Source organism: Labrus bergylta, chromosome 19 (genome assembly GCF_963930695.1).
Source record: "Labrus bergylta chromosome 19, fLabBer1.1, whole genome shotgun sequence".
Lineage (NCBI taxonomy): Eukaryota > Metazoa > Chordata > Actinopteri > Labriformes > Labridae > Labrus > Labrus bergylta.
The window spans coordinates 4,524,420-4,544,923 of NC_089213.1; the positions used below are offsets into that span (position 1 = coordinate 4,524,420).

The following is a 20,504-nucleotide window of genomic DNA, read 5'->3' on the forward strand; positions in this document are numbered from 1 at the left end:
TGAACCTGACAGCAGCTTCCGTTAGCTGGAGGTACATTCAACGCTGCGTCATGTGATCGGAGAATTAAAATTTCAGAAAGTAATTTGATGTTTGAGTCATGGCGTCCATATTGGATTTCAAGAGGACTAATGATAGGAAGAGTTAAACCATTATGAATCCTCTGTTTGCTCTTAACGGCTAAATAAGTCCACTTTTTATAACTCCATGTTCAGCCACCGCTTAGACCAATATGACTTTTATCAGGCTCTAATGCGTCTCTGAGCCTTCTTCTTCTTCTGTAAAATGCAGCAGCAGCAACCGTACCCTCCAGAGGGGGTTTGAGTAAAACAATCCACCCTGCTCCCCTCTAACCGCTCTGCCCGTGTTCTCACCAGGAGAACACTATCTGAGCATGACTGAGGGGTTGCCTGGCTGCTGCAGAGGCCGCCTGCCTGAATAATTTAATATTTACAATCAATTTTGTTTCACTCGGGGGCGAGACTTTGGTCCTTAACAGGCTGAAGGCTGCAGAGACGACAGACAGATGATTGAAGCCTTGTGATTTATTGTTTATAATGAAGTCTTATTTTAGGTTCTGCTTCCTTTTTGATTCCACATTTGTGTGAATGTCGAAACAAAAGGTAGAAGGCCACATTTATCTCCCCCCAGAAAAAAAAAAACTTGGAGAAAGAAGTCAAACTGAGAAAATGTTGTGTAGAAACTTTCATCTTGTTGTGCTAAAATCTAAATTAATCTGTAAAAACTCTATTCCTCCATAAACGAATAATGACATGTTAGATAAATTAAATGACGTCGAAGTGTTCATGGTCTCTCTTCTGGCTTTTTGTCTCAGGATCTCTTCTCCATCAGCGCCTACGTCTACGCCCAGAAGCCTCAGCTGGACATCCACAGTTTCGAGGGGAACTTCACCCGGGTACAGTAGCTCGTTGACATATTTATAAGCTGTTAAACGAGTCTCAAACACCTGCTGATTTCTCTTCTCCAGCAGCTGGGTTGACAACAAAAGATGTGTATCGCTGCAATGTGTTGACAAGCGGCAACAATGAGAGCTTGTGTGTGTCCGTCCGGGGCCTCGCTGTTATCTCCGGCAGGCGTACCTCTTACATCACAGGCAGGTTCTCGCTGCTCCAGCTCCATCCATCCCGTCTTGGTTGTTGCTCAGTGATTTTTCTTTTTTTTTTTTCTTTCTTTTTTTTTTTTTTTTATTAATAGCAGATTAGCGCAGCCCCCACAGAGAGGAGAGCTCCGGTACAAAGGGAGGCTTTGTGGCCCGTCTTCACTCTTGGCCACACACCAGGCTTAGTGAGGGAGCACTTCCTCCGCTCATTCATCCTCCGCGGCCTTCCTTTGCATAGCGTGTGCTTTTAGTCCGAGCAGGATGGGAAAAAAAAATGGGTTCCCACAGATCCGCAGCAAATGAACTTACCTATTTATGAGGGTGGGGGGGGGGGGGGGGTGAGTTTTTTTTCTTCCTTGGGACGGATATGGTGGCTTTGTTTCTGCCGTCCTTATTGAGACCCTGCGCAGTTATGAACACCGTTAAGTTTGATGCCAATGTCAGCGCGGTCAAGCTTTTCCGCAAGCTGCCATTTATTTTTCATGCACCTCTTCCCATGTTTGAGTGCAGTGCCAGGATGTGGCTGCTTAGGTATCATAATTATCATATCAGAGAGGCAATTTGAGCCGAAACTGGAGCCTTGACTCTGCACTCCTGACTCGAGCTGTTTCCAGCGCTGGTCTTTATTTAAGAGAGGGGTAAAATGGGCAGGGTGAAACAAGAGGCTCTCCGGGGGCTTATTTATCTCTGAAATCTCATCTATGTGCACTCTCTATACTGTTCTTTTAAAAAGGAGACTCTATCGCCATGCCAAATCTAGAGCAAGTATTGATGAAGGGACTACTGTATTGCTTCAGTCTGCACTACTGTGTCAGGTGCTTGTGAGAATTAATCGCACAGCAGAACCAGAGAGCTGGATTCACTCTGAGGCGGGCTCATGTTCCTCAGCTCTGAACGCCACAAATCTTTGTTTTCAGGGACTTTTTGATCACCTTGTTTGCTCGTTTGTCGCAAAACAGAAGAAATGATTTAACTGAGACTTTTACGGTTTGTGTGAAATGTTTTAGTTTTCCTCTAAAAGGATTTAAAAACACCAAAAATGACATCACACCCAAGAAAGAGTACAACTCAAGAACAGAACAGCTCTGTGATGGCAAACTTTCATCATATTTAATTAATATTCATTCTCAAACGTTCACCTCGTTAATGAGTCTAATCGCTCTTTTCTGTAATACATACAAAAGTTATTACTCATACACATGTTGGCCCAGACGTCGGTGCAATAACTGAAATGAAGAAGAAAAAGAAGTGAACAATACGAAACAGGAAAAGAAGCAGAATCCAAACTGTCCTTTGCTCTGCTCTAAACACCAACACATTGACACTCTTTATGTTTTCTATATGTGGTTTCCATATCAGTTTTTTATCTGTTATGACTCTCAGACATTTCATGTTTGAGTCATAAATACTGAAATATATCAGGATTAAAAGGCGGGTTTCTGTTAATCGTTAATGAAATAGTAATGATTAACACAGGACTAGGTTTTGTATATCTTATGATACATTATTTTCTGGTTTAGTTTTCTTTTATTCTTTACGAAGAATAATCCTGACTCAAAAGTTTCCTGACTGGTAAAATAAATGATTAACATGGAGCGGCTTTTTCTCTTTAATGACTCTGAAGTTTTATTTGAGATTTTATTTTCTGCTTACAAAAAGTTCAGAAACAGAAACAACTACATTTAAATTTGTCAAACTTTTAGTTTTTTTTGCGGGTCAATCAGCTGCAGCTTACATGCTTAAAAAATAATATATGTTTAATGTTTTTTTTCTTTGAGGTCACATATTTAGAATTAAGCAGATTATCCATTATTCATCATCTTTAGTCTTAAAGGTCACATATTCTCCTCCTTTTCAACCAGTTTAAATAAGTCTCAGAGCTCCTCAAAACATGTCTGTGAAGTTTCTTGTTCTAAATCCACTCTGATCCTGTATTTGATCATGCCTATAAACCCCTCTATGTCAGCCCTGCTCAGAACAGGCTGTTTCTGTGTCTGTACCTTTAAATATGTAAATGAGCTGTGTCTGACCACGCCCCCCTCTCTGGAAGGGCTTGGGTGGCTCAGGTTTTCTCGCTCCATGTCCTATTGTTTATGTTGAGAAGGTAGACTCAGAGGTGCAGAACAAACACCTAGCTGTGGGAGTGTCACCCACCTGGGGGAGGGGTTACTGCCCTTTGTGATGTCATGAAGAGAAAATCTCCAAACGGCCTGTTTGAGCACACATTTTCTGAAAAGTGGAGCAGGCAAAAGATGGAGAGGATGGACTTTTCTCATCATTGGGGGGGTTTGTAGACGGACTAGAGACACATGTTAGTGTTAGAGAAACATGGTGAAGAGTATTTTACATACGGTAATATGAGACCTTTAATTAGTTTAAATTAATTAATTCTGTTGTGTCCTGTAGGAAGACGCAGATCCACAGATCAACGAGAGCCTGAGCATCGAGAACACTCTTTGGGCCAGCACAGTCGTTGCATCTGGTAAGTTTAATACAACTTGTGTTCAAATTCCTGAAATTAGATACAAAGTTTAATACACAGTTTATTTCTGTCAAAGATTTTAAACAGAGACCTGTATTATTTTCATCAGAAGTTTTGTTTATATGCACAGTGTCATTTCACACGTTTGAAGAAGCAGAGTAGATATTTCTTTAGGTTTTACAATCTCAAACTGGGACTCAGCATTTCTTGACACCACTCCACGAATAAAAGGGGGGACGGATGAAAAGAGGGAATGTATGTAACCTCAGCGACCCTGGTTCAAGTGTAGAGACGGGCCTTTGTTTGAATTCCATCTCCCCTTAAAAACCATAGAGGCATTCAGGAGCCTGAAAGGGATCAGTAGAGTACGTCTTTTAACACAGATGTAAGTGATGAAAACACGGAATGATTAACACTTTTTTTTTTTTAAGATTTTGATGGAACAGCTCCTGTGGGGATCAATAAAGTACTATCCTAAAGATGCGTCAGGACATGTAGTTGAACCTGCAACCTGTGTGACGAGGACTGTCGCCTCTGTACATAAAAACCAGTGTCCCCGAATGATCATTTTTCATTTCCAGGGTGGGTGCTGAGTCGAGAAAGAAATCACTTAAAACAAAGAGAAAGACGCCTCGTGCATTGCAGTGTTCCAATATTCCAGAAATGTATTTTTGGGTCAACCCCTCTCAACCCCTCTCAACCCACTCTCTTTATTTTATATATTTGTAGACACATTTCTGCCTTTAGAATTTATTGTCCCCATGGGGAATTTTCTTTTCACAGCGCCATTTCTGTCCAACAGACAATTCCCACCAAAGAACACTAAATACACAAAACACAGAGTATAAAACCAAGTTAAACAACAATCAAGAGTTTCCATTCTGGCTTGTTCAGCGAGGCCTTCAGTTCAGGGATACTCTAACAGCAGGGATCAGGCTTTTCCCGAGGCGAGCCCTTCTACACCTCAGGGCTCTGTGCCTCCGTCCTGAGGGGAGTAGGGGTGAGGTGGCAGTTTCTGCATCATGCAGTAAATCACATTTTCTGACCCTTACCTGAATGCAGCAGAGACAGGCTGCTTCATAACAAGATGAGAACTCCTCACAGGAGCTTTAAACACACAATTAAACGATGTGAAAATCTCCGACATCAGGTTGAAGAATTCCCTCTTTACAGTCAGAGCAGGCCGACCAATCCTTGCCCGTGTGTTTTAGCAGCGGTGAGGATACGTGGCATTAAGCCTCCGGGGTGTTTGATTTGATACCACTTGTGTGCTTGTTTGGAGAGCTCTGAGAAAGGAAAAAAAAAAAAACCCACAGTTGAGGTAATCTTCCCCTCGCTCCGTCTCAGCGATTCCCCACAGAAACGGTTGTGTCAGTTGAGAGTGTTTGTGACGCTCTCAGCGATGCCTACACCATTGATTTGCGGTGTTGCTCTCCCCTCCGGCCTGACCTTGACCAGAAGAACTAACACACACTTACACACACTCTCACACAAAGAGCCTAACTTAGACCCCTTACATCATCTTCTGCTCGGGAATGTCATTGTCCTCCTCAAGCTTCTCCCTGACACTTCACGGCCTCTGCAGTGGCATTCTGGGGACTTGAACCGGCCCTCGTCTCGCTCTCTTACAGGCCGGCAGCAGTCCAGCTGTGACGAGTGAATTAGTCGTTCGTATATATTCAAATTGAAGCCCCTCTGCATGCTGAGCCACACACCATTTGTCACTTTTCTCAAATTTTTTTGAAGTCAACGAGAGCGATTCATCAAATTCACCTCCTCTGCTTGTTTAACGGCTTGACTTCCCTCTTTCTTTTCTCTCGCTTCACTTTTCCTCGTTTTGCTTTTTAACTTTCCATTTTTATCGTTTTGGGATTTCCAGGGCTGTGTTTCGTTTTTTATTATTGCTCTCTGCTCTCCCATTAAGCTCATTTAATATTAATGACTCATTAATCCTCTGTAATAAGGCGGCCGTAATGAATTGGCAAATAAAGATGGCAGCGTATTGATCAGGTTTTATGAGCTTCCATAGGGTGCTGAAGGCCCTGAGAGCCTAAACGTATTAAACTCCTGTCTGTTGGCTTGAGCGGCAACGAGATGAAACTGCCTCAGCTCGGCCTTATTGTGTTTCCTCTCATGCAGTTCATCTTACTTGACCAAGATAAGTGCATCTGTGTTTTTGCATATGTGTGTGTGTGTGTGTGTGTGTGTGTGTGTGTGTGTGTGTGTGTGTGTGTGTGTGAGACGGTGGTGGTGGGGGGGCAGTTAATGAGCAGCATTACTTTCCTTGTCTCTCTCATTGGCAGGCACGGTGATCGGAGTGGTGATCTACACGGGCAAAGAGACCAGGAGCGTACTGAACACGTCCTTTGCCAAGAATAAGGTGAATACTTTTTTTAGTTTTTGCAGGAAAAAACAGGAAGTTCAGTGAACTGTGTGAGAGTTATTTTTGATGTAGATGCTTTAAAGGGACGCTTTAAATTCTCTTAAAGTAAATGTTTTTATGCAGAGAGTAAGTCATACTGATATATTTTAAAGGTCAGTGTTTAAAATGCCCTGAAAAGTTTTCCAAAAGCTCCCTCTGTATGTGTTAGTTTGAGCGCCCCCTGTTGGTGCCTCATATCTCTTTGCTGATCTTGTCCTGTACATGTGTAAGTCATTTTTTCTGATTATAAATCTTAGTTTTACAGATATGACCTCAGTTTAAGAAAAAAAAACAACAACGAGCAAACAGACGAGTCAAAAAGCGAAATAAGATAAAAGCAACGAGATGGATTGCCTCGTTTTGTCCACAGGGGGCGCCAAAATCCACACAACCCCAGAGTTCCCCCTAGTACCTTCAAAGCACTTTCTAAACTTCTCATATGATATGAAAACTAAATAATAAGGTCTTTGATGTGATGCCAGCACAAACTCAAATATCTTTATAAAAGCTGCAGAGAGAGAAACACCTCAGAAGGTAACGTCTGCTCCAGGTTTTCCTCCCCCTGCCTCTAATCACCAATCAATCACTTTGGCGAGCTGCTTTTCTAACCTTGACTTTCTAGATAAAGTTGGACCTGTCAATGCAAAAGGTCGGAGCCAGTTGCTAATTAACCAAAAGGGAAATTAACTAAGGGAGGATTTAAATGACATTTTCAGGGGAAAGTTAATCCCACAGAATCCCCATCGAGCGTCCTGTCCCCAGATCGAGGAGATTAATGAAAATTTGAGTCTAAATATAAGATTTTACCCTGAAGAGAGTTAGGATAGATAGACCAGAGTTCCCTGATAGAGTCGGGGAATCAGCAGCATCTCAGAGACGGCGTTTTGATGCGTGCGACTTTCACACACAGAGATATCACCTACAGCTGTCTGCAGCACTAAAGCTCCCCGTGGTTCTACATAGCCTCGTCTTACTGCGGCACAGTTTTGACACCAGTGTCTTTTATTAAGAACGCTGATGTGGCCGGTCGAACGGTGAGAGCCGCTGTTTTGTGTAAGCTCCACTGTTGAGAGGAATTCAATATTTCAAGGAGATGATGTCAGAAGTGCCAATATGGAGACTGGAGATTGGGGGAGAAAGTCGATACAGTGAGGCTGAAGTCGCAGGAACGTTTTGGCCTCATATAATCTGCTGTGACACCGGCCAGGACAAAGCCAGCACTTGATCAATCTGACAGGACGTCAGACATAGATTCACTCTTTGTCTCAGTGTTGTTAGACGGGCCTCTGTCTGAGGAAAGAGACGGAACAATGTCGTTTGACAGGAGGCTGCCCGCCAATAAAGATCTTTGTTCTTTGAAGTACATTTCCAAGGCCCAGTACTCTGTCCTCTTCACATGTCTCTCAAGCTCTTATTGTAAAAAAAAAAAAAACGAAGAGGGCTGTACCAGAGGAAGAGCGTTTTTCAGTCGATCCGATTTCCCACTCCAGTACAAGGCTTTAAATATCTGCTCATCTCACCAAACTGCAGGAGTTGCATTCTTTACCAAACACCAGTACATGAAAACATTCACAGCCAATTTAAGCTTGCCAAACACACCAGACCAATTAAGGCCTGATTTAAAAAACGATCAGTGGGCATGTCCTGATTTGAGGCTCGTCGTATCCGTTTTTTTTTTTTTGAATTCTTAAGTGTGTTGTGTCAATACGATTATTTTACTGCCCCCCCCCACCACCACCTTGAGTCGGAGCCTGCCCCATCTGGAATCGTGCATATCAAACATGTTTGATATTTATGATTCCAGGTTGGATTGTCTGAATAAACATTTGTTTGGCAAGTGAGATACATTTTGCAGAAGAACGATCTCTTTAAAGAGGATTGGATACCTGGTCAGTTTGTTTTGAAGCAGCAGAGACCCAAAGAATAAAATGTGGCTCAGGGTAAAAAAAACATAAAAACAGGGACATATGATCCTAGAAGCAAGTTAATCTCTGTCAACCAGGTTAGCATCAGATTGGGCTGCAGACGCCTCTGACGTCCTGAGGATTCCTGCACGAGATGAGAAGAATTTACGTTGTGCAATAACATTACTCAATATTATGATAAAGATGTGAGATGTGCTAAAGACACTTGAATTAAAGAGCGCCTTTTAGCTTTTAGCACACTGTTTTTCAGTCTGTTCACTGTTGTGTGTGTTTGAGACATGTCGCTCTCAAATCCAAAATAAATCTAAAACGTACTTTAATTTTTGAATCACCACTGAAGGTGGCACAAATTAATCTGAGGGCAGCTGACATTTAGCTATGATCATTATACATGGGCCTCGATCCAACAGTACAGGTAAAATTCACTCATTGAGGTTTCCTGTCAAAAAAAACAAAAACAAAAAAGTCAGACCTGTGCAGGTGATTTCTGAATGCATGTATCAGGATAACAAAGAAGTGAAATGTTCAGTCCTGGTCCTGAGACTGATGATGAAAAGTGTCAAAGAAACTTTCAACCTTTAACTTCTTTATTCAGTGTTTTAAAGAGACTGCAGCACTCTTTGCTAGTGCAAATATTCGACTAAGGAAATTATGATTTGATTCAATAAATGATTCAACTCGTTTACTTTTATTAGTCAGCTGGAAAGCTTGAGCCACTTTCAGTTTACCTCTCTAACTCTTCCCCCCTTTGTACTGCCCCCCTTTTACAGTAGGTAAAAGGGGGGCAGTACACTTCTTTCTGAGTGGAGTCCTGATATTCTTTGGTTTTAACTCGATGAATATTCATGTCCTCGGGCTGCAAACCGTCACCACATTTCACACGCATGCTAGAAAAAACAAAACGAGCCACACAGGCAGATCGAATCATTCCTTTCACTTTTAATGGCATGGGGATGAATGGAGTAAAATATGCACTTTTTTATTCATTGATAGCATCTTTAGGTCGAGGTAATTGAGTCCCTCTCTCCCTCCCTTCTCTTGACTGAATGAATAATGACTTCATCTGATCCCCGGCAAGGCCTGGAAAAAATGTCCAGCAGCCATTGTTCGAGCAGAAGGGGATCCTTTGCTTTTCAGGCATGCACTGTGCTCTGTGTCTTAATTTTTCTTCATTTTAATCCACCCAAACCCCCTATTTTTCTCAATAGCTCAACCATGAACCATGTAGTGAGGCTGAGGGGTGGGGAGATACCCACCCACTCACTCGCTCCCTTTACTCTCCTCCTCTCCGCTCTGTGCTCCTGGGAGTTTAACGGCGACTGATAAATCAGTCACACTGGTCTCCCTGCTCTCCCAGTCCTCAGGGGAATGGGCCTGGTGGGGGTTTAGACACTGGAGGAATTTTGCTGCTTTTTATACTTCCGTGCCCCCCTCCCCTCCTTTTCAGAGCAGCTCCTTTATATGAGGGAGGAGAGATGTTATGTTCTGCTGTTTTTGTAAGCGTGGTGCGTCAGAAGAAAGCCCTCTGTGTACAGAGCTTCGCTGTGAGCGCTGCCAGAAAGGGGAAGGGCGCTTCTTTATTTGACATCTTTTTCCCACATGCTCCATTGGCTGGGAGATACACTCGAAAAAGAAAAGACAACTCTGACCCCTTTTCTGTCCTTTTTTTTTTTTTTTTTTTTCATCTCAAGAACTTTATTTATTTTTGAGGCCTTCTGACCTTCTGGTGCATTCATGGATAATACTTCAATATGCAAATAATGAAGTTCATAGTGTACAATAAAATACCGTCAGCGATAAACGTATTTATGTAGAAAAGACGGTTTGCATGATAAAAGCCTGCAGCCAAGAATGTCTTTCAGTGGCTTTGTCTTTGTTTTCCTGTGCAGCATATTGTACAGCTTTGAGAGCAGATGGGGAAGTTAAAAAGAGTTTTCTCCAGTAAAATGAGTCAGGAAAGGAACAAGATGTTTCCCCAAATATCCAGTTCAGACTATCAGGTCAGGACAGGTGAGGTTTACTTTATTTGTTTTACAGTGAGTGATTGAGTGATCCCGCCTCCTTTTCTACAACAATTATCCAATTCACTTAGCAGACGCTTTTCTCCAAAGCGACGTAAACAAAGAGAGTAAGTACAGCACAAGCAAGGATCTAGAAAAAAGGGAACAATGTGAGTAAGAGCAAACGATCAGCTTTGAGTCTGATTGGACACACAGGTGCTGACAGGAAGTGACCAGAGGCAAACCACAACATTGACGGCTGTTCTTGAGAGCTCTAATCAGTAAAGAAACTATCTTAAAATCATCGTTATCAATCAAAACAATCATGAACCAGCTGGGTCTTTAGCTTTTTCTTAAAGGGGCAAAGGGACTCTGCAGATCAAATGGTGTTTGGAAGTTCATTCCACCACCCGGGGTCGACTTTTTACACAAACAAACAGCACGGGACGAGACATGATGAACAAAGTGACCACAGTGTTCAAGACTCAAAATGGTAACCTTTAGGAAGACCAGATCAAAACGAGGTGAATCAAAAGCAGTGAAGAATAAAAACATACCGTCAGTCAGACTTTGCCGGCTTCGCACCATGTGCTTGTAAACAATAATAATAACTTTATTTACAAAGTGCTTTGACTGACAAAGCAAAGAGATGAACTCAGGACGACAACTTGACAGACGTCATCAGTCAAAGCCAAACAGAGAGGAGTCTACAAAGATAATATAAATGCAAAACAGAGGAATAAGAAAGATACAACAGGCAGCTCTCAAAATCCAGTTTAAGGGTTTCACACTGGGGGACCCAGGACAGGATCTGAGTACGCTTGACCCCAGAGTCTGGTCCATTTGATCAGAGTGAACACAAATGTGCCGTACTCGAGCACAGTGTCTTGAGTCCGTCTTGAAGAGGTGGTCTCGGGCATAATTCAACGGCTTCTGTGGCTTCAAAAACCATTGTATCCACACAGCACTGGCCCGGTTCATCCTCTGAGCTGCTGTTTTATGTTTTATTTGAAATATTTCAAGTTTACAACTTGTGTGATTCCCACTGAAAGAAAACTACAGCGTAGCATGATGATGCTAATATCTATTCCGTCTTCATGTCCCGATAGGTCGGCCTCCTGGACCTGGAGCTGAACCGCCTCACCAAGGCCCTGTTTCTGGCCCAGGTGGTTCTGTCTATTGTCATGGTAGCGGTGCAGGGGTTTGTGGGTCCGTGGTTCCGGAACCTTTTTCGATTCGTCGTGCTCTTCTCATACATCATCCCCATCAGGTACTTCATGATTCTTTTGCTTTATTTTCAGAAACCTGTTGATGTTTAAAGTCGGTTTATTTTGCCGTCACAATCGAATAAGCCAATCACGTCTGGACAGAGAATATTTAGTTCTAGATATTAAAAAATTAAACAGCTTTGAGACCCGAGCTACCCCTCAGTTTTACACTTCACAGAATAATTTCTGAAGATAGATACTTTATTGATCCCGAGGGAAATTCAAAAAAAAAAAAAAAAAAAGGATGGTGCATTGGCCGGGAATCAAACCCGGGCCGCTTAAATCACACTTCATTCTTTATTTTGGTTTGGTTGCATGTTTGGCCGTTTGTTTTTGTCTCCTGTGGTAGATAACCGCCTTGTTTTTGTCATGTGTAGTTTGCGTGTAAACCTGGACATGGGGAAGTCGGCCTACGGTTGGATGATCATGAAAGATGAAAACATCCCCGGCACAGTGGTGAGAACCAGCACCATCCCAGAAGAGCTGGGCCGCCTCGTTTACCTGCTGACCGACAAGACAGGTACGTGTCCAGCCATCCAAAACACATGATCTGTTTGTGATGTTCTAATAAACGCAAAATAACATTTCACCATCTGATTTAATAAACTATCAAACTCAAAGTTTAAAAACGTTTGTCCATAGTTTAAAGAAATAAAACAGATTAAAGTGGCTTCTTGGCAGCAGACAGCGGTAGGAAGCCTTTCTTGCCCGCCATGGTAAGCGTGTGATGTCACTGTGAAGCTATGAATAGAAATAAAGTCATAATACTTTAATTCATGTCAAAATTCTGATTAAAATAAATACACAATGGACAAAAGTTAAAAATGTCCAGGCGTTATTTATTCTCCTCCCTGGACTCTTTCAGTCAGGGTCTGATTCTCTAACAACGAGCAGCGAGTGTCAGAGTGATGAACTCCGGCTGTTGCAGGTAGGAATAGATTAATCTGTTGGGAGCATTCATCCTGGTGGAAAGTTAAAGCACATGGAGAGAAGAAGAAACTATCGATCCAGGAGAATTGGATAACCTTATGGCCCTGATGTTTTTGGAGGTGAGACGCCCTCTAAGCATTCATTCTGACAATCAGAATCCTAAAACAAGGCCGACCTGTTTGTTCTTCTTGTTTTTTTCAAAAGTCGACCCAGTCATTGTACGTAAAGCCACAATATGCAGGAATTCGCTTTGGTGCAACTTTGGCACTCAAGTGAAACTGCACTGTCGCAGAATGCACAGCAAATACGACTCTGCAAGCGTCTACCGTCCGTTGTAGAGATGAGTTTTGGTGTAAAATGGATTAAATGTAAAAACTGTTGTTGTTGTGTTTATGTTAACATGACCATCTACTGGAGTCTGAACAAGTATTATCAATATATCAGAGTCTGCTTTGAAACCTTGTCTTGTTCTGGTTCAACAATCAATCAAACTTTATTTATATAGCACCTTTTAGACAAATTAAATTGCAATTCAAAGTGCTTTACAAGAGTGCAGAAAAGTTATTGACGAAAAAGTAGTTTATAAAACCATTGAGAGATTAATGCAAACCAATAACAATTTAGTTCTGCCTTTTGTTTTTCTTTTGGGCTCCAAAGATATCAGAAATCAAATCATGAATTATTCACCTTTTAATGAAACTGTTCCTCTGATCTGCAGGAACTCTGACACAAAACGAAATGGTCTTCAAGCGGCTGCACCTGGGAACAGTTTCTTACGGCACTGACACCATGGACGAGATACAGAGCCACATCATCCAGTCGTATGGACAGGTAGGACTTCTTCATCTCTAACAAAAACCCATTAAACCATCATCCATTTACCTGAAGAGTTTTATCTCATTTTATTCTGTCACCTTAAAAAAAAAAACTCTTGAATCTATGAAAAAGCTGAAACCACATTCTCCATAATCCATTCACTCCACGTCCTGTTACAGCTTCATCCGGCCTCTCCCTGCTGTTTGGTTCAATCCATTTTTATATTTAAACTGAGGAGTCTTTTTCCAGGAAAAAACGTCTCATATCGTTCATTCATCATGCAGCGTCCCCGAGCGACTCCTCGTACTGTAAGCGAGTGTTTTTTCCTCGCTGGGTGGCTGCAGATCTGGCTGCCGTGTTGACAGAATGAGATTGTTCTTACTCAGCCAGCTCCAAACAGCTGCTCGCCTCTGACACCATCTGCCCCACGCCCTCATGTGTAATCTCAGCTAATGAAAAATGACTCATCTGTTTCAGGCTGCAGAGCCGGAGCAGAGCTGCAGATTTCCACTGTGTTGTTGTTGTTTCTTTACCGCCACAGTGACAACATGATAATCTTATTTCAAACATTGTCATCACCGTTTTTAAGCATTATTCCAACTTGTTGACTTTTTTACTGTTCAATCATCAATATAACAAAAAGCAGCAACTTATACTCCTCACAGTTTTCCTGGAGATGAAGGTGAATTCTGATTGTTAGTTTTGTTTATCAGTCAAATATGGAAACAGACTTAATTTACTATCATATTGAACAAAGACAAAGTAATAACTCCTCATATTTGAGAAAGTGGAAACAGCAGATATTTGACATTTTCTGCCTTTCAACTATTCGATGAATTGTTTCATATTTGATCCACATCAGAGCATATTTAAAATGTTCTGACCTCTAGAATATTTTTGCACAAAAAAAAAAAAAAATAGCAACAGCAACTGCATTTGCATATGCATACTTTGAATATGTATTAACTATGTATACATATGTGGAGGTGAGGGGGGGGGGGGGGGCTGTGGGTCAGTTCCAGAGTCTGTATTCTCTCAACTTGAAAGATCGGGGGTTTCGTAGATCATAGATTTCTTCCACGTCTCACATTTCTCGTTATTGATTTCAGGGGACGTCCCAGACCTCCACCAGTGCCACCAGCGGCTCCACTCCATCGCGGAAGACCCAGACATCGGGCCCGAAGGTCCGAAAGAGCGTCAGCAGCCGCATCCACGAGGCGGTGAAGGCCATCGCCCTGTGCCACAACGTCACCCCCGTCTACGAGTCCCACGCCGGAGTCAACGGGGAAACAGAGTCTGCCGAAGCCGACCAGGACTTCAGTGACGACAACCGAACCTACCAGGCCTCCAGTCCGGACGAGGTAGATATCAAATGCAGTTTGAGTACGTGCCGCTTGATTAGAAACCACAAAGGGGAGGTGGAGAAGACTTGAAATATTCCACTTTGACTGATTTGGATAGGAGAGATTGACGGCTTTTATAATGTCTTTCATTCCCAAAATATCACGACGTTTACTTTGACAATGAAAGAAGTTGTATTTTCTAGCACTGTATTGAAGTCTTGAAGGGTAGTTAATCTTCCAGCACGCACCAGGTTCACTCCTGTGGACACGTTTATCAGCCATGACATGTGAGGCTTCTTGCATGCTCTGCGTCGAGCCCCCCCAGCCAAGACGAGCAGTCAAAAAGAAGATAAAAAAAAAAAAGGTGGTGAAAGATTTATCAGCGTTTTGCCGATGTGTCCTCCCTCCTGTGTTGATGTATATATTTATTTATAAATCCGACTCACTTAGCTCCGCCTGCCCTCTCTGTGTCGTTTCACACTGCCTGGATTGATCAATATTTAATTTTCTCTCCGGAGCGATGAGAGCTGGAGGTCTGTGATTGTTGATAGCGCTCTACCTTCCGTCTCTACCATATTCTTTGTTCTGTCACACTTCTTTTATTTCCACCTCTCTCTCTCTCTTCTCTCCTCACTCTCACTCTCACTGACTGCAGCCTCAGATCTTGGCTGCTGCGCCTCTGTCAGTGTTGGTTTGTTTGGCCCCAGCTCTCTGCTCAGCCTCTCTAATGTGATGAGCCGTCATTAAGGAGATGAAGTGTGCTGGTCGCTAAGGGGGACATCTGACCTGCTGGTCGGTCAGGCTGCAAACAGGGTCCTCCTGTGACCTTTGACCCTCGTAATATCAGACAAAAGCATTAGACTGTGGCCCTTAATGACTGCCATGTTTTGGAAAGTAGGTGCTTTATCATTTCTGATTGGATGAGACAGCAGGAGCACCGTCATGGCGGAAGACAGTATCCAAAATATACGAATAAAGGTGTTATTAGGAGGAGAGCCAGATGTGAAGAATTACAAATCTTTTAATCACAGAAACATTTCACTCAATTCACTCTCTGTTCATGAAGCAAATTTGAGTTGTGTTTGATCTGGAGATGAAATATTAAAGCATAAAAACAGTTAAATAAAGTCAATCAACTGAAGTGATTCCTTCTGTATAAATCCAGCACTGGAAGTAGAAAATATCAAATCAATGCCCTCAGTAAAAAATAAAGTTGATATAAAACTATATTTCACAATAAAACTGTAAGAGATGAGGTCATGTGTTTAAACTGCTTTAAGAAATGATATGATTGGACCATCACAGAATCCTCTACATTCATTTCCCAAAGTACCTGAGCATCTTACTGCCTCTCTCGTCTTGCTGTTTTTAACCTCTTATTTTATCATCAAAATAAAAACAATCTTTGTAGTGCACTCTTAGAGCGCCGTATAATGTTCACACTTTGACCTCAAAATACTGAACTGAACTTTGCCTTCCACATGAGTTCATACATTTATCTTTTTAAGTATATTACGATATCATCATGTAGGGTTTTTGTGTTAGAGCTTTGAGGTTTTAGGGCGCCAGTTTGGCCTCGAGGTCAGGATGTGCGCCCGATGTGCCGAGGATACAGCCCTCACAGCCGTTCAGGGTTCAGGTCCAAACCCTCGACATTTCCTGCATGTCATCCCCTTCTCTCTTCCTCAAGCACTTCCTGTCTGTCTCTCCACTGTCCTTTAGAAATAAAAGAAAAAATCACCCAAAAATGTTATTTTTTTCTCCTGGACCAAAATATTTACATTGTCATGCTCTTTGTTAAAGTCTCGTACCGCAGGAAGATGCAAAGACGAACATTTCTGTTATTGCTTTCATTAGTAGTACAGTATAAATCCAAGATGGTGGATTAGATGCTGTATATGTTCTCCAAACTACAAAGTAAAAGTTCAAGCATGCACTTAATGCCGGCGACACTACAGGAGAGAAATTCACCTTCCAAGGGTTAATATTCATTATGACGGGCTGTAGTTGCTGATCATTTGTAAGGTGATGCAGACGTTGTGATGTACATGATCACTACACAGCTTATAGAACAGAGCTGCGATGTTTGATCGGGTCGTTTAAGCCACTCTAGTCGGTTTATTTTTCTCTTTAAGCTGCAACACATGATTCATTGATTCATGTGCAGTTTGTATCAAAGCTGACATAGCTTAGTCGTTTCTGTAGAGCTGATAAAGAAGATTTAAGAGCAAGGTTTAGGATCCTCAGCTCATGGTGTTTGTGTCCATTCACACACACACACACACACACACACACACACACACACACCAGGATAATGACACACAGATGTGTGTTAAGTAAATATAGGCAGCCCTTTTTACGGAGCTCAAAGGGGGAGCGGGAGAAATGATGGGGTATTAACAGGAAGTTCCAATTTGTAGGTCAGAGTATAATAACAACCTTTGAGTGAGCAAATTGAAAATGAAGCCATTGAGAATTGAGTCGTGTGCAGCTGAACGCTCACTCGGGGGGCCGCAGTTCCTGCTGAGGAGAGAAGGAGGAAAGAGAAACAGAAAAACACTTATGAGGAGCTGAATGAGGAGCGCTCAGCAGCTCTGGAGATACAACTACTCACTCATGCCGTTCTTTTTTCTTTTCTTTTTTTTATAAACCAAAGCTGAAATAAGATCCAATCAGCTTATGGTCAACAATCGTTGTTGATTTTTTTTCGCTTGAGAAATACTTGTTGGGAGTGATCATACTTAAAAATCTACAAAGAGACTATTATTTGATGAGTTTAAATACATTTATTCTCAAAAACCCTCCCATGATTTATTATAAATGTTTGATTTCATATTGAAGCCCATGTGAGGGTTTTTATCTGTTCATGAAAGTTACTGAAGTTTTTAATGTTGCTACTTTTTTTTATAGCTACAAAGGTGAAAGAAAACGCTCAGTGACAAACATTTTTTTAATGCCTCTAACCATGACTGGGGGGGGGGGGGGGGTGCCAGGCAAGGAAATAACCAAAACAAATCAAATGCATCACTCTCCCTTAAATTTTTGCTGTGGAAAAAGGAAAACAGGATGAGATTATCAGAAAACACTACGTTTGCATGTACAGTACAAGACCAGCAAAGAGCTGAGTTGCACCATTTTGTCCACAGGGGGGCGCCAAAATCAGCCCAAACTAAAAGTTCCTCACAGGAGCTTTAAGAAACTAAATAATCAACTTACATTTTCAGACTGTTCCAGAGGTCTAATCAATCTGAACAGATTTTTAGTTTTAAGTTGCTGTAACTCTTACAGCAACAGATTTGAAACAAGGCGTCTTAATAAAGCACCATGTTGTGTGTCAGTCACAGCGTTTAAAAAAAACATGGCCTGAATGACACGAGATCAGTATGCCAATAAAACTGTTCAATTTATTGCGATTGACGATGTGAGTTGCAATGAGCATACCAAATAGTGTGGTCTGTTCTCCTTCAGGTGGAGCTGGTGCGTTGGACCCAGAGCGTCGGTCTGACCCTGGTGAACAGAGACCTGACCTCCCTGCAGCTGAGGACTCCATCGGGACAGATCCTCTCCTTCTTCATCCTGCAGATCTTCCCCTTCACCTCCGAGAGCAAGAGGATGGGCATCATCGTCAGGGTGTGTGAACTCGTATTACAACAATGTGATGTGTGGATGCTGCGTCCTGTGTGGGTCTCCTGAACCACGAGTTTAATATTCTTCACACGGACTTTCAATGTGGTTCTGTAGCTGTCAGAGCCTTCACTGTGTGTTGTGACTTTGTGTTTCACAGAGAGCCTGCTAATGTTCATTTAAACTTTGATTTAGGAGGAGTCAACGGGGGATATCACTTTCTACATGAAAGGTGCTGATGTTGCCATGGCGAGCATCGTCCAGTATAACGACTGGCTGGAAGAAGAGGTAAAGACTCTAGATGTGTCTCGGATCTAAACTACAGTATGTTTACAGAATGAGAAGGACAGGAAGATGTGTGTGTGTATTATACATATTAGACTAATGCGGCCCGGGGAGGTTTTATGCTGTTCTATACTTGCAGAGTTTAATTTAATGTCACAATGTTGGATCTTCATACTAAATGTGTGCAAATGATAATCTCTTAGTCATCAGAGCTCAGCCTGTGAGCTGCTCTTTAACATCAGGTTTCACACATTTATTTTTTTTACTTTGGACTTTTTGTGACATCACAAAGTCACAGAACTCCTTTTATGGTCATATGCCCCCCAGGCCACAGCTGAACAAACAGGCCCACATTCCCGGGCTTCTGGAGAGCTGCTAAATCAGAACTTTAAGGAGACAGTACCTGAGGTCACCTGTGTCAGTCAGAGGCTGAACTGAGGCCTCCAGGACGAGATAAAAAAATGACTTTATTTATTGTAAATTAAGCAAAGCTATCACAGAGGTTTCCAAAAGTGAAAATATTAAATATTAAATGATCATATTGTTGCCACTTTAAAAAACCTAAATTAGCCTGGAGTTGAACCAGATGGAAACACACTGAGTAGCTTCTTTTTTTCTTTTGCTCCCTGACCCTGTGGTCGGTAAGTCACCTCTTCATGTAACACCTTTGAATTCTGATGGCTCTATTGTGCTGCTTGAGTTTAGATTTAACTGCCAGCAGTCGGGGCTGAAAGCAGATTTTGTTAGCAGCCTGTTGACACTGTTGTTGCTGCTGCGACTAAGACTCATATGCTGCTCTTTCCTAACTCTTACTGTAGAGGAGCTGAATGTGAGCAGCACTTTGCGATATGATAAAGGGTATCATATGGCATCAAACCATTTCTCATTGAATCGTTTCACATCGTATCAAGACAAATCGACTGAGGCTGATTGCTCATATTTACCTCCTTTTATTATATGACTCAAAAACACCACATGTCAAAAATTCTGAAATAGTACCCACAGGTTTCAGTATTCAGACTCTGATAACACACTACTTTGTTGTCTGCTGTAGATTAACACTCCCCCTACTTGTGATGGAAAATTAAAATGAGGAGTTTCCAGAGGCTATACAACAAAAAAACGATATATATATTAATTATTGTCCAAAATGTTTGCTAAATCTTTTTGTTTCCATTTGCCAGTTTGCCGTGAGTCATGTGTCAGAAATATTCACCTGTTCACTTAAAATGAGCCGGACATGAGAACTTTTTTAATTCTCATGAAACAGAGACGTATAAAACAATCTCTGTGTTCACATACAAAATGATATCTTTGTTGTCCAGCTCCCTCCTCCAATCAGAACGTTCCTGCAGAGATACGCAGCCGTGTCTCCACCAGCGTGGTGGCTGAAGGTCTCGTGTGCGTATGTTCATAATTATATTGGCGTTATTGAGTCACTTAGCACTGGGGGCAGCATTTGATTTAATTAGTGACCTACATAAAGTCGTGGTAATTACAGTATGTCATATTCTTGAACAATGGTGCTAATGATGTCCTGTTGGCTGTAATATCCCGCTGTCAAATCAGCCGGCGCTACGGTTCCTCTGCTCGTCAATAACCAATCAGCAGGACAGATTCGCCCCATCGGTGTTTCATATCAAAAATAAACCGCCATCCATCCCTTTGTTTTACTGTGTCCTCTGAATTCCTCCCCGGGCGATGTTATTCACTATTGATTTCTTTGGTGTTGGTAACAATATGCTGCTATCGACGGCTCTGAACATGGTGTTCTTATACTGCAGCTGCTCTGACGGATCCCATGATCTGCCCTCTATTTCAATCATATTTATCTATATTAGGAAAGGACTTCATCCCCATTTATTTCACAGTTCAAATTCAGCCGTTCAGTAAATCATTGAACAAACATTTAAACCATGAAATCCTCCTCAACAGAATCAGTGTACACCTTTGTTCACCAGCATCTTTCTTTTCCTTCCTGTCAGTGTGGAAACATGGCCAGAGAAGGTCTGAGGACGCTCGTAGTGGCCAAGAAGTCTCTGTCCGAGGAGCAGTATCAGGACTTTGAGGTATGGACTGTGTTGTAGTTCATCTATGTGAGTTAGTCTGTCCTCTTACAGCTCTTTAATGCATCATCCTAACGAAGGATGTGATTTCTATCCTTTAATGTAAAAAGAGAGGAAATGTTCAAATGCATTAATTTGAACATTATCTGTATTCAGCAGAGGAAGTATCACCATCTGCAATTGTCTCCTCTGCTTGTTTCCTTTCATTTGGTTTGATTATTTTGC

General features: G+C 41.9%; 1 protein-coding gene across 3 annotated transcripts in view; it reads left to right on the forward strand.

The window, feature by feature from the left end:
• atp9b (ATPase phospholipid transporting 9B) overlaps nucleotides 1-20,504 on the forward strand; it is a 42,406-nt gene that overhangs the window by 12,871 nt on the left and 9,031 nt on the right. For all 3 annotated transcript variants that reach the window (XM_065948068.1, XM_020642309.3, XM_065948069.1), the window contains 10 exons: nucleotides 834-914; nucleotides 3,525-3,600; nucleotides 5,904-5,980; nucleotides 11,057-11,217; nucleotides 11,593-11,735; nucleotides 12,864-12,976; nucleotides 14,071-14,322; nucleotides 17,773-17,934; nucleotides 18,124-18,216; nucleotides 20,199-20,282. In XM_065948068.1, coding sequence (XP_065804140.1) covers nucleotides 834-914; nucleotides 3,525-3,600; nucleotides 5,904-5,980; nucleotides 11,057-11,217; nucleotides 11,593-11,735; nucleotides 12,864-12,976; nucleotides 14,071-14,322; nucleotides 17,773-17,934; nucleotides 18,124-18,216; nucleotides 20,199-20,282 — 1,242 coding nt within the window. The remainder of the gene's footprint in view (nucleotides 1-833; nucleotides 915-3,524; nucleotides 3,601-5,903; nucleotides 5,981-11,056; nucleotides 11,218-11,592; nucleotides 11,736-12,863; nucleotides 12,977-14,070; nucleotides 14,323-17,772; nucleotides 17,935-18,123; nucleotides 18,217-20,198; nucleotides 20,283-20,504) is intronic.